The 15,023-nt window shown below is 44.4% G+C and overlaps 1 protein-coding gene across 2 annotated transcripts in view; it reads right to left on the minus strand.

Moving 5' to 3' along the window:
* Positions 1-1,511: 1,511 nt before the first annotated feature.
* LOC132781075 (calcium/calmodulin-dependent protein kinase type IV-like) overlaps positions 1,512-15,023 on the minus strand; it is a 79,943-nt gene continuing 66,431 nt past the window's right edge. For both annotated transcript variants that reach the window (XM_060785014.2, XM_060785013.2), the window contains exon 11: positions 1,512-9,892. In XM_060785014.2, coding sequence (XP_060640997.2) covers positions 9,617-9,892 — 276 coding nt within the window. In that variant the 3' untranslated portion in view covers positions 1,512-9,616. The remainder of the gene's footprint in view (positions 9,893-15,023) is intronic.

Here is a 15,023-nt window from a genome sequence, read left to right on the forward strand (position 1 = left end):
GTACACCAGGAGGTCACGCCCTGTTTTCCAACAATGGCATTTCCCCTTTCCCGGGAACTGACCACTTAAGCCTATCAACATGGACAATATTTCTGCTTTTGGACACAATGGACAGCAGTTGCAAAGGCGCTGGACTCATTTACTGGGAACTCATATCACACTTATCTTGACAATAAACTGCATGGGACCTGATGGCAGGGGCGGCTCAACCCATTACGCAAAGTAAGCATTTGCAGTATAGTTGATTTTGCCCAGAGGCGCTCTTGGGGAAAAATAGACCTTGACATATGTGAGTTGTAGTTACTGGGATGTATAGTTCACCTAAAATCAAAGAGCATTCTGAACTCCACCAATGATGGAATTGAACCAAATATGGCAGACAGAACTCCCATGACGAACAGAAAATATGTATCAGTGTTTGGTGGGGGGGGGGGGGGGGCACCAAAATACTGTTTGCTTACCACTGAAAATTACCTAGGGCCGCCTCTGCCTGATGGCCCCTCATTGTTCTTCCAGAAGCAGGGCCAATGTAATCCAATCATGAAACTATGTCTACTTTGTCGGACATTGGAGAGTAGGAATCTGCATTGGGAGCAGGGAATGCTCTCCTATTGGCCAGTGGGCATCACAGTTCTACTTCTGTAGGGAATCCTCATGATGTCAGCGGAGCTTAGCCAATCATGGCGGCACAGGACTGGGAATTTCAAATGTCTGTTTTTCAATGTTATGATATCTCAGCTTACTTTGAAGGAATACTGCTGGCTGGCATCACTTCAGCTGATTGAATAAACAACCTTGGTGGCTTCTTCTTCAACTTGGTGAGAATTTTTTTGGGAATATTGGGCTTCTTTATCTCGCCAGGCACACAGACCTACATCAGTTGATTGACAGTTTGTTTCTTGTTGTTGGAGGGCCAGCAGTTAAGTGAGTGATTGTTCCCAGTTCTTTAAAGGCAGCAGTTGAGTGTTTGTTTCCTGTTTAAGCTAAGTGGTCATTGGGTTCCCACAGAAGTTGAGAAAGCAAGAAGCCACCATTGCTCCCTTGCTTCAGGTAAGCCTCATCTTAGATTGCATTAGAAAGCTGAATGTGTGCGTGACCCCTGTAGTTAAAGGCTAGCTGCTCTATTGGGTGCACCAGAAAGCTGTGTGTTTGATTTGAAGGCGAGGCTAGGTACTTCAGCCAGCAGTTGATTGACAGTTTGTTTCCTGTTATTGGAGGGCCAGCAGTTAAGAGAGTGATTGTTCCCTGTTTAAGATACATTAGAAATAACTTCCTAACTGTGAGAGCTGGTCAGCAGTGGAACTCTCTGTCCTGGAGTGTGGTGGAGTCTCCTTCTCTGGAGGCTTTTAAACAGAGGATGGATGGCCATCTGTCGGGGGTGATTTGAATGCGATTTTCCTGCTTCTTGGCAGGAGGTTGGACTGGCCCACAGAGCCTCTTCCAACTCTATGACTCTATGATTCTATGAAATAAATGAAGGAAAAAAGAAGAGTCGACACCAACAATGCATATGCAATAATTCCAAATATTTTATTAACAGATGTATTGTTTTCATGTGTTACTATAACAGCAAAAGGGGCACAATAATGCTGACTTGCTAAATTGTTTTTTAAACTCTGATCTGAAGCACATGCCAAGAGATTCATGCCTGTTTCTTTCTGAAAAATTGTCTTACAGACATCACCAGTGGACAAATGCACAACTACATTTTTAAGAATAAAGAGGTAAAGAAGGAACATCTACCACTATGTTATGTACAGATTTGTCTGATTTCTGTCTTTCTCACCAATGTGTAACCCTTCCAACTATTTCTGACATTCAGGTGTGAGTGCCAACACTCAGCCAAACAGTACCACGTTTGCAGAACAGGAAAGGGATATCATCAACCTGAAGGTTTGTAAAAATGTTGTTACAAAACCCCACAACAAAAACAGGTATCAAAGTTTGCAGAGATAGAAAAAAGCATTTTTAAAAATCCTTACATGCTGGGCCCCCTAAAAGAACCCAAGGATACTCTCCAGCCCTATAACATTTTACCTGGACATATATAGCCAAATGGTATCAGAGTCTAGCTAGCAAAAGTTGTGAACAAGGGATAACCCACAAAAGACGAGAGGCCTTTTGGACTCAGTTTGCAGCAATGGGAGCAAGTTGAGGACAAAGTGGGAAGAGGAGGAGGAAACCAAAAAGAGATGATGACATATATGGGTTTAATCGGGACTCTCCCTGCCAAATCAGGACAGTTGGGGATTATGTGCTCAGTGATCCCAGACTAAATCCTTAGGGAGGGTGGGTTGGAAATGATTAGCTTCAACATCTGTCCAAAAGCAAGCTCTAAAACACAAAGATGTGAATTCTAGAGGAAAAGCTGAGGGAGCAAGCATATGGGAGCTATAGCAAAACTCTCAATAGAATAATAGGAAAACAAAGAATGCTTTAGGTGCCTTTAAATGAATGCACAGACTTTGGGGAGCAAACAAGATGTACTTGAAGTCTGTACATGAAGAAAAATAGACTTTTACAGGGATAACTGCAATTCAATGGGACGATTTCTCTCAATTGGAATATAAGAATTGAGGGATATGATCTGTTCAAAAATAACAGATGTGGAAGAAAATGTTGGAGGAGTAGCATTATAGGTCAAAGGCAAAATCTAAAAGAATAGTAGGTTTGGACCTGCTGATATTGTACTGACATACAGATTGTACCACTGAGTTGTGTTTTAATTGCTATAATTGGTAGAGCTCACTAAAGACCAACAAACTAAGAAGTGGGCGATGCTTTTCTGAAATCTCCAAATAGCAAGAACTGTCTGTTACGGGGACTTCAATTATCCTGACATCTACTTGGAGACTTGCTCTACTAAGTATAGTTTCTCCAACAAATTCCTGATAGTTTCCTCCTTCAAAAGATGGAGGAAGGAACGAGGAGATCAACTTGATCCTAACCAATAGGGAGGAGCTGGTCTCTGAAATCAAAGTGTTTAGTACTTTGGGAGGCAGCAACCATGTAATGCTAGAATTCATTATTGTGCAACAGGGTGAGTAACAGTACAATAATCCCTCCACATTTGATTATTTTGTTTAGTTCTGCCTGCAGCAGTACAAAGGTTTTTCTTTCCATTCAAGGTGAGAAGCTTACACAAAGAGTATGAATTTTTCTTTAGCGTCTGTTTCATGGTTTGGCTTTGAAGATTACATATTATCTTCCGTGGTGGGCAACAGGTCCTGTAGTTCTTTACTACAAGGCTGTTAACTATACACCTTGTTGATGGGAAGCTCCCCACTGGAGTGGAAATTATCAGTTGGAAAGATGGCAAGATATTTAGCCTCAGCAGACTGAAAGTCAAAACCAAGATCACACAACATCTGTTAGAGAACTACAATATGCTGATGATAGCGTAGTCTGTGCGCATTCAGAAGAAGAAGACCTACAAGCCACTCTAAACATCTTTGCAGATGCATATAAGAAGCTTGGCTTCTCACTGAATATAGAGAAAAACCAAAGTGCTCTTCCAGCAGTCACCAGCCAGTCCCTCTGCAATGCCAAAAAATACAGTTTAATGGTATAACATTAGAAAATGTTGGCCATTTCCGCTCCCTTGGCAGCCACTTCTTCACAAAAGTCAACATTGACACCAAAATACAACACCACTTGAACTCTGCGAGTGCAGCATTCTTCTGAATGAAGCAGAGTATTTGAGGATCAGGACATCCATAGGGAGACCAAGGTGCTTGTTTATAAAACCACTGTCCTCCCAATCCTGCTATATGCCTGCGAAACATGGACTGTCTACAGACATCACACTCAACTCCTGGAATGATTCCATCAGCGCTGCCTCCAAAAAATCCTACAAATCTCTTGGGAAGACAGGTGGACAAATGTCAGCGTGCTGGAAGAAGCAATGCTCCTATGCCATCAACTCCGCTAGACAGGCCACGTCCAAACGCCTGATCACTGTCTCCCAAAGCAGTAACTCTACTCCCAACTCACAAACAGAAAATGGAATGTTTTTGGACAGGAAAAGAGATTTAACGATGGGCTTAAAGCTAACCTTAAAAACTGTAGCGTGGACACCGTAGACACCGAGAACTGGGAAGCTTGGCCCTTTAGTGCTCTAAATGGAGGTCAGCTGTGGAATTCGAATAGGCACGAATAGAGGGCGAAAGGGAGAAATGTGCCAAGAGGAAGAAGGTGCGTCAAGCCAATCCTTCCCAGTTCTCAGGACTGCCTTCCACCTGGAAACTGTGGAATAATATGCGGGTCAATAATTGGGCTCCACAGTCACCTACGTATCAACTGCCAAAACATTGCACTTGGAAGGCCATCATTTTCAGACAACGAAGGATCGCCTAAGTAAGTAGGTATTAGCTTCCATATTGAACGATGGGTCCGGTTGTATTTTGCTACAAGGCTGTTAACTATTTCCAGGTATAGAAAACAAATACTCTGTAGCACCCCCCCAGAAAGACAACATTAGTATTACAGCACTAACAAAATATGTATATACAGAAAGCATATTTAGATTGTCATTCTATACACATTTCCTAGGAATAAAGTGAACATGAATAAACATATATCCACTTGCTTTTTAGGCTACTATCCAAGATATACCTTCCTGGAAGTAAGCAAACACAAGTTGAAATCTATGTTTGAGTAAGCATACAATGCAAAATATACTTATGTAAATATTTCTACTCCTAAAAACTAGGCAACAAATCTAAAGAGTTATGAATCCACTTTCACCCTCCAATCATTTCTGCCACTTTTATCTCATGCAGGTTTGACACTAATGTCTCTTTTTTAAAAAATTGCATCTCTTTTAAAAAAATTGCATTGGTTAATGTGAAAGAACATCATTCTGTTCACAAGCCCTTTAAAATTGTGGTCTCAATAGGATGCAGATGTTACCAGCAATATTCTGTATACACTTATAGTGCAATAAGATTTAAGTATGCTAACCTTTCATAGAATATATACATTGATCATAACTGATGTTGCACATTTCCTTTGATGCGATATATGTGCTACTGTCTTTTGTTTTACCTTTATGACAACCTTATAGTGTAGACTAAGTCACCAAGATATGGCCCAGCATGGGTCATGGTTGAGTTAACTCAGGCATGGGCAAATTTTCTAGCTTGGGGGCTGCATGATAGGCTGGAGCGGTGTGGGTGGGCTGGGAGGGAAGAGATTATCTGAAAGTCCCCTACCTGCCCTTTGCTCCCCTTCCTCTTCTCTTTCAGAGGCAGAAAATGAAGGAAAGAAGGGAAACGTTTGGATCCCAAAAGAGTTGCCCTTGGTCAGGATGAGATGGTGGATGGGAGAGAAAAAGTGTGTCCACGAGACCTCGTATTGCCTGCTCCTGATATAGAATCCTAGTTGGAAGAGGCCCCCAAGGGCCATCCAGTCCAACCCCCTACCATGCAAGAAGGCACAATCAAAGCACTCCTGATAGCCTCTGTGGAAAAGCCTCCAGAGAAGGAGACTCCACTACACACCCAGAAAGCCTAGGCCACTCTCCACCTGCTCTTACTCGCGGGAAGTACTTCCGAATCTTTTCAGTCAGATCTCTTTCTCTGCCATTTGAACCCATTGCTCCCTTGTGCCCTGGTCTCTAGAGCAGCAGAAAATCAGTTTCCCCCCTCTTCCTCAATGGGACACCCTTTTAAATCTTGGAACATGGTTTTCATGTTCCCTCTCTACCTTCTCTTTTCCCAGCTAAACATCTCCCAAGAAGAAAGGAAGAAGGAAATGGGAAGGAAGAATGAAATAAAGGGGAGAAGAGAAGGAAGGAAGGAAGGAAGGAAGGAAGGAAGGAAGGAAGGAAGAGAATAGAGGAAGGAAAGACAGAAGGCAAGGAAGTAGAAGAAAAGGGAGAGAAGGAAGGAGGGAGGAAAGAGGAAAGGAAGGAAGGACGAAAGCAAGGAAGGGAAGGATGGAAGGAGAAAGAGGGAGGGAAGGAGGAAGGAAAAAGAGAAGGAAGGATAGGATGGTGTGAGAGAGGAAGGCCTGAGAAAACAGCCCAAGGGGCTGCAGCTGGGCCTAGGTTTGCTCATACCTGGGATAGCTGGATGCTTATATGGCCCTTGCCATTCACATTCTGGAACCAGCTGATTCCCCTGCAGCACTAGCTGGTTTTTGAAATCCATTTATGGTCAAAAAAATTGCCAGTTTCCTTCACTGCACACTTGATTTGCCATTCCATACAAATGTCCTGACTTCCCTTTCCACAAAATTCCCATTCCCTCTTCACTTCACTTTCCATAAAATTGTGAAAAAGTCTAACCCAGCTTCTTATAACGCAGGTTGCCAACAACATAACTGAACATTTATGTCAGCGCGGAGCATAGTGAATCCATGCTAGTGGTTTCTTCAAGACTTTAAAGGATCTCTCCAAGGTGCTGAGCTTATTTTGTGGCTGAGGTTCAGCACTTTGGATCCATCCATGAATGCCTGAAATAAAACCGCACTCTTGACATGGAGGCTGCCAACAAAACACCATTTAATGCTTCTTAATTATGAACAGATCTGAATGGCAAGGCGAAAAGCTAACGATTTCCATGCAACACAATAACTAGATATCAGAACAAATAAGGGGCCCGAAGATGTTCTGTTTTGCAAAGTCGGCTCTTTTTCTTTCGGTTCTGCAAGAATAAAAATGGGTGACTCCTCCATCCACTTTAAATCAGAACACAGTGTGATTCACAAAGGACTACCACCTCACCCATTTCACAGAAAAATCTGCTACAAAACAGGAGCTTTTTTGTTGAGTTCAAGGGCCAGAGAAGCAGATGGTGGAAACAGAAGAACGGCCTGCCTCAGGGAAGCGTGCTTACTCATAAATGTTTAACATTTAAACAAATGATCAGCCCGCTCAAGCAGGGAGCTGTGAAATGGTTGAACAGGAGCTCTCCAAAGCTTTAGAGCAGTGGTTCTCAACCTGTGGATCCCCAGGTGTTTTGGCCTACAACTCCCAGAAATCCCAGCCAGTTTACCAGCTGTTAGGATTTCTGGGACTTGAAAGCCAAAACATCTGAGGATCCACAGGTTGAGAACCACTGCTTTAGGTGCTCTTACTGCCTATTACAGGGAAACCAACTGATTCTCAATCCGTCTAAAAGGCAAATGTGTGCTTTTCACCTTAAGAACAGACAAGCATCTCGAGCGCTGAGGATGACCTGGGAAGGAATCCCACTGGAGCATTGCAGCACACCAAAATATCTAGGAGTCACCCTGGAACATGCTCTGACTTACAAGAAGCACTGCTTGACTATCAAGCAAAAAGTGGGCACTAGAAATAATATCACACGAAAGCTGACTTGCACAACCTGGGGATCACAACCAGACACAGTGAGGACATCTGCCCTTGTGATTTGCTATTCTGCTGCTGAATAGGCATGCCCAGTGTGGAACAATGGATGTGGATCTTAATGAGACATGCTGCATTATCATAGGAGAAATTATACTGGATAAATTATACTGTTTAGCTGGTATTGCACCACCTGACATCCATTGGGAAGTAGCAGTCGATAATGAAAGGACCAAGACATCTCCTGCTCATCCTCTGTTCGGATATCAGCCAGCAAGCTAATGCCTTAAATCAACAAAATAGCTTTCTAAGATCTACAGAGTTACTTACAGGAACCCATCAGCAAGTCCAAAAGTGGCAGGCTAAAATCCAGAACCTCAATCCATGGCTGAGACTGGATGAGAAACTCCCTCCTGAGCACACAGAAGACTAGGTGACTTGGAAGGTGCTGAACAGATTGCACTCTGGCACCATGAGGTGCACAGCCAACCTTAAGAAATGGCACTACAAAGCGGAGCTCACGACATTTGAGTGTGGAGAAAAGCAAACCACAGATCACTTACAACAATGCAGCCTGAGCCCTGCCACATGCACAATGGAGGACCTTCTTACAGCAACACCAGAGGCACTCCAAGTGGCCAGCTTCTGGTCAAAGGACATTTAGCATAATGCCGAGTTTTTAACTTTGTTTGTGTTTTTAAATACATTATAACTGTACCCTCAATTTGCTTCTGACACGATACATACAAAATTAGAACACAGCAAAAATCACCAGAAAGTGTTGAAAGGAGCAGAAACCTAGCCCTTGGATTTTGGGGAACATTTAAAAGACTGTGTTGCTAGTCCATAAGGATGGATCCAAAGCAATTCATTACCATTAGATTTTTTTTGTTGAATATTGTCATTCTTGCATGTTTCTGAAAGGACATAGTTGTATAACAGAAACATCCTAAAATGTTTTCTTCTCTGGGTAAGAGAAGCCAACTGAACTTATCTCTCGTAGTTGATGAAGAAGGTATTCAGGTGTCATTCGCTTTCTAGCCATGTTGAGTAGGAGTTTGTTGGGTCAGTCTGTTTTCTTTTTCTTTTATTGAAGTATTCTGAGAAGAGTAGGAAGCCAGCAAGCCCTGAAGTTGCCATTTCCATGAACATCTTGTGACGTAGATGAATAATGCAGGAGACAAAACCCTATGTGGATATTATGGGGTTGTCAAATGCTGGCAGAAGTGACCAAATGCAAGAAGTAATATCACATGACTTCTAATATTTCACAGACTGAGGAGATACAAGGCCAAGCAATGTTAAAGTGGGATAAAGATGGCAAAGGCTGTGAATGGGGAAGGACAGACAACCTAGGAGAGATTGCAGCAGTTTGCTTTTGCCTCAACCTACAGAGAAGGGCACAATTCCACTTTTCTCTCCTCCCTCCTGAGTTAATCGAATGCAAACTACTTTGTGCTCAATGTGTTGTCGAAGGCTTTCATGGCCAGAATCACTGGGTTACTGTGAATTTTCCGGGCTGTATGGCCATGTTCCAGAAGTATTCTTTCCTAACATTTCACCCACATCTGTGGCAGGCATCCTCAGAGGTTGTGAGGTCTGTTGGAAACCAGGCAAATGAGGTTTATATATCTGTGGAATTACGTCCAGAGTGGGAGAAAGAATTCTTGTCAGTTTGAGGCAAGTGTGAATGTTGCAATTGGCCACCTTGATTAGCACTGAATGGCCTTGTATCTTCAAAGCCTGACATTCCACAGATATATAAACCTCACTTGCCTAGTTTCTAACAGACCTCACAACCTCTGAGGTTGCCTGCCAGAGATTTGGGTGAAATGTCAGGAGAGAATGCTTCTTGAACCTGGTCATACAGCCCGGAAAACCCACAGCAACCCCGTGATTCTGGCCATGAAAGCTTTCGACAACACGGATGGGATAAACTTTAAACGTATGTTGCTCGGAAAAAGGTAATTAAAGTGTTTAGAGTGGGATGTGAGTTAAGTTGGGTTAAATGTTTAAAAGAGGAAGTAGAGAGGAGAGGTTAGCATGTTTGTAGAAGGGGATCATCTGTGGAACGGGACAAATGTCTCTTGAAAAAGAATCTTTGGAGGGAAAGCGAGACACACAGCTGTGAAATGTCTTCTTAATGTCTGGTGGCATTCAGTAGCAGTTTCTCTCCTTTGTCTGAACACTTTCTCAACCTGGCAGGTGTCCACCATCCTCCTCAACGCCCGTCTTCATCTTCATGAAGGGAGACTTTAACCCCTTGAACTTACTGCTGGCATGGATCAAAGCGCTGGAGTTTGGTTAACTGTTGCAGCTGCCACCATTGAGCATGACTTGACCCTCACTTCGGAAGCCATCTTGCTTCTCCACCGTGGATGGAGAAACTGACATCGCAGCATCCACATCTTGCGCGCTGAGCCCGGTGAGTTCCCCTTTGTAAACGTTGCTGCCACTGAGGGAAGTGCTTCCTGCTCCCTGAGGCTTTTTTGCAGCATCCTGATGGCGGCCATTTTTGGAGCCCTCATAGTGGGCATGGTTGCCCAGGCGGCCAGAGGCGACCACAGCTTTCATGGCAGCCTGTGGAAAAAAAAAGTTGGAGGGAATGTTTGTTAACTGTAAAAGATTGATTGGCCTAAAATTAGTTTACTGGTTATACATTACTGGTTTTTTGGTGATAAATGATTTGAAGGGGCCATGGTAGCACAGTGGGTTAAGCCGCCAGCTGCAGAAAATCTTGTCAACCAGAAGGTTCGCAGTTCAAAGCCGTGGGTTGGGGTGAGCTCCCACCACCAGGCTTATCTTCTGCCTACCTGAAAACAGTCATGTGAGTAGACCTATAGTTACTGCTTTGGCGGGGAGGTAAAAGTCGCCCATGCAGATATGCCAGCAATTTGATCAGGAAGGTGTCCATAGACAAGAGGCTCCTTGGCATTGAAAATGGAACAAGAGCACTTCCCCATAGCCAGAGTTAAGCACAGCTTCCAGAAGCCAGAGATGAAAAGGGAGAAGTCTTTGCCTGTATCTACGTACTGCCTGTCTTTGCTGTTAATTATATAATGGCATTGAATGTTTGACATATATGTATTCTGTGATCTGCTCTGACTTCTCTTGGGGGGATAGAGCGGAATATAAATAAAGTATATTATTACTATTGCTGTAGGCCATCTTTCAAAGGTGCACAGGACCTCTCCAAAACTCAGGGGTGAAACCCAAGGGAACGCCAGCCTGTGAATCTCTATGTCCTCTAACATTTATTTATTTATTTATTTACATCATTTTTATCCTGGCCATTTCAGCCTGAAGGCGACTCAGGGCGGCTTACAAACCGGCAACAATTAGATGCCGTATATAAAAACATACATAAGTCAGTTAAAACAATTTAAATCACAACCTAAATACATATAAAAACCAAAGGCCTTGGCCTTTGTAAGCTGCATCGAGTCCTTCGGGAGATGCTAGCGGGGTACAAATAAAGTTAATAATAATAATAATAATAATAATAATAATAATAACAACAACTATAAAACCTATAAAAGTCTATAAAAACAGCATCTTCAATCCAATTCCTCATCCATTTACATCATCTTTAGCTGTTCCGTATTCATATTCCAGATTGTGTTTATTTGATCATGCTGAAGTTTCAAATGCCTGCTCAAAGAGCCATTTTTTCATCCTTTTCTGAAAAGTCAGGAGGGAGGGGGCTGATCTAATATCCATGGACAGGGGAGTTCCATAGCTGAGGGGCCACCACTGAGAAGGCCCTGTCCCTTGTCCCCGCCAGACGTGTCTGTGAGGCAGGCAGGACCGAGAGCAGGGTCTCCCCAGACGATCTTAAATGTCTAGAAGGATCATAGGAAGACATGCGTTCCGATAGATAAGCTGGGCCAGAACTATTTAGGGCTTTATATGCTAAAGCCAGCACTTTGAATTATGCCCAGTAGTAAACTGGCAGCTAGTGGAGCACTTTGAATTATGCCCGGTAGCAAACTGGCAGCAGTGGAGTTGTATGCTCCCTGAGCACAGCTCCCGTTAGTAACCTGGCTGCTGCACGCTGGACCATTTGAAGCTTCTGAACAGTTTTCAAAGGCAACCCCACGTAGAACACATTGCAGTAGGCTATACGGGATGTAAAACAGAGCGTGGACTACTGTGGCCAAGTCAAACTTACCAAGGTACAGACGCAGCTGTTGCACAAGTTTTAACTATGCAAATTCTCCCCGGGTCACCGCTAAAACCTGGGGTTCCAGGCTCAGCGATGAGTCCAGGATCACACCTAAGCTGTGAACCTGCGCCTTCAGCAGGAGTGTAACCCCATCCAGCACAGGCTGTAACCCTATGCCCTGTTCGGCCTTACGACTGACCAGGAGTACCTCTGACTTGTCTAGATTCAATTTCAATTTGTTTACCCTCATCCAGACCATCACAGCAGCCAAGTACCGTCTCAGGACCTGAACAGCCTCCTTAGTAGTAGGTGGGAAGGAGTGACAGAGTTGGACGTCATCTGCGTACAGGTGACACTGCACCCCGAAACTCCGGATGACCTCCCCCAGCGGCTTCATGTAGATGTTAGACAACATGAGAGACAGCAGTATAGAGCCCTGAGGAACCCCACAAGACAATGGTTGTGTGGTTGAACAGGCGTCTCCCAATAACACCATCTGGGAGTGACCCTCTAGGAAAGACCAGAGCCACTGCAAAACAGTACCTCCAAGGCCCATTCCTGTGAGACGTCCCAGAAGGATACCGTGAGGTCCAGCAGAACCAACAGGGACACACTCCCCCTGTCGAGCTCCCGGCGTAGATCATCCACTAAGGCGACCAAGGCTGTCTCGGTACCATGTCCCGGCCTAAAGCCAGACTGTGCCAGAGCCAGATAATCCGTCTTTTTGAAGAATGCCTGGAGTTGTGAGGCCACCACATTTCAGGACTTTGCCCAAAAAGGGGAGACTGGAAACAGGCCGATAGTTGTCCAATTGAGTGGGGCCCAATGATGGTTTTTTCAACAGCGGTTTTATCACAGCTTGTTTTAAGCTCACTGGAATATTGCCTTCCCAAATGGAGGCATTAACCACCACCTTTACCCACTCGGCCAATCCCCCTCTGGCTTCCTTTAAAAGCCAGGATGGGCAGGGGTCAAGGATGCATGTGGTCGCTCTCATCCCTCCAAGTATCTTGTCCACATCCTCGGGTTTCACCAATTGAAATGAATCCATCAAAACCGGACAAGCAGATGCTCGTGTTATATCCTCAGAGACTGCCGTTAACATGGTGTCCAGGCCAGAATGGATCAAAGCAACTTTGTCCGCAAAGACCCGAGCAAATGCTTCACAGCGGGCTGCCGAGTTGTCAGGGATTCCATGACTCTGAGATCAACTTCTGCCAGAAGCTCGCAACAAAATTGCACTGGAGGAAAATTGTTCTCTCTAGGAATCTCTAGGTCAGTGGTTCTCAACCTGTGGGTCCCCAGGTGTTTTGGCCTACAACTCCCAGAAATCCCAGTCAGTTTACCAGCTGTTAGGATTTTTGGGAGTTGAAAGCCAAAACATCTGGGGACCCACAGGTTGAGAACCACTCCTCTAGGGTCTCCAGCACAACTCTTTGGCAGGTCAACCATAGAGTCGTGCTGGAGGATCTCATGATTCCTAAAGAGAACATATAAATCAATTCTGTGAGCTTCCAACTCCAGAGATTCCTGGATGGGGTTGATTATTTGAATCCTTTCCCTTCTGGCTTCAGACTGGGTCATGGAACAGAAACAGCTTTGGTCACCTTGGTGGATGATCTCCGCGGAGAGATTGACAGGGGGAGTGTGACCCTGTTAACTCTCCTGGACCTCTCAGCAGCTTTCGATACCATTGATCATGGTATCCTTTTGAGAAGGCTCGAGGGGATGGGGCTAGGAGGCACTGTACTACAGTGATTCTGGTTCTTCCTTGCGGACCAGTCCCAGAAGTTGCTTTTAGGAAAGTCCTGCTCGACTTCATTGTCGGTGGGCTGTGGGGTTCCGCAGGGCTCATCTTTATCTCCAGTGTTGTTTAACATCTACCTGAAACCACTGAGAGATATCATCTGGAGTTTTGGGGTTTGGTTTCATCTGTATGCGGTACCTATTGATCTATTCACATTACTGTTTTCGAACTGCTAGGTAGACAGAAGCTAAGGCAGGCAGGCCCCTTCGTTGCTGGAGTTCCGGAGGAAGGTCAAGACGTGGCTCTATGAACAGGCGTTCGGTCAACAAGGCAACTGAACTCATGAAGACGGTATAAATGAACAAAGGAATGGTAGAAGGTTTATGAGAACGGAATCTGATTTTTACTGAGGCATTGATGACTATGTTGTGTTGTCTTGTATTGTCTGTCGTATATGTTGTTTTTTAACTAATTGTTATTGTTATATAAATTGCATTGTAAACCGCATTGAGTCGCCGAATTAGGCTGAAAAATGCGGTATAAAAATAAAGCAAATAAATAAATAAATAAGGCTGATGCGGGAGCTCCTTTTCACCTAACGCCAAGGAAGTGGTCCTGCCCTTGAGCCATTGTCTGAAGACCGTGATGGACTAAATGAGGGTAAACATGTTGAAGCTCAATCCAAACAAGACAGAGGTACTGCTGGTGTCTCAGAGGAGGGACCTGGGAATGGCATTCCAATCTGAGCTGGATGGGGTTGCACTCCCCCAGAAAGCTCAGGTGCGCAGTTTGGCAGTCATTCTAGACTCTGGGTTGTTGTAGGTTTTTTCAGGCTATATGGCCATGTTCTAGAGGCATTCTCTTCTGAAGTTTCACCTGCATCTATGGCAAGTATCCTCAGAGGTTGTGAGGTCTGTGAGGATGCTTGCCATAGATGCAGGTGAAACATCAGGAGAGAATGTCTCTAGAACATGGCCATATAGCCCGAAAAAACCTACATCAACCCAGTGATTCCAGCCATGAAAGCCTTCGACAATACATTCTAGACTCTTCTTTAAACCTGGAAGCCCTGATGGCAGCGGTAGCTACGTCAGTCTTCGCGCAATTCAAGCTTGTGCGCCAACTGCACCTATTCCTGGAGACTCAGAACCTGGCCTCAGTGGTACAGACATTGGTTACATCCAGATTGGACTACTGCAACACACTCTATGTAGGTCTGCCCTTGAAGAGCATCTGAAAATTGCAGTTTGTTCAGAGAGCAGCGGCCAGGCTTCTGACGGGTGCAAACTTCAGGGAGCGTACTATGCCTATCCTGAAGGAGTTCCATTGGTTGCCCGTCCGGTTCTGGGCTCAATTCACAGTGTTGGTCATCACCTATAAAGCTTTGGTCCAGATATATGAAGCACCGTATCCCGATACATCCCAGGCACAAACTTAGATCAAGCGGGGAAACTTGAATCAACAGGCAAGCCCCCACCAGTATACGTTTACGCATAACTAGAGAAGGTGTCTTCTGGGGTGCAGCCCCAGCCCTCTGGAACTCCCTCCCTGAAGAAATAAGGGCTGCTCCGTCTTTACTCAGCTTTAGGAAGGGGGTCAAGACTTCCTTACATAACAAGGCCTTCAATTGAGCCATGGCAGGAGTTGGGATTTTATGATCAGGGTGGAGGAGGAATATATGGGGGAAGAGATTATGGTTTTAACTGAAATGTGGGATTTTTTTCATTGTTGTTTTATCATGCTTTTATCTATTTTGTTCTCCTGATTGAAGGATTTTAATGTTTGTATTCTGTTTGTAA

The sequence above is a fragment of the Anolis sagrei genome, chromosome X, assembly GCF_037176765.1.
Source record: "Anolis sagrei isolate rAnoSag1 chromosome X, rAnoSag1.mat, whole genome shotgun sequence".
In the NCBI taxonomy this organism is placed as follows: Eukaryota; Metazoa; Chordata; class Lepidosauria; order Squamata; family Dactyloidae; genus Anolis; species Anolis sagrei.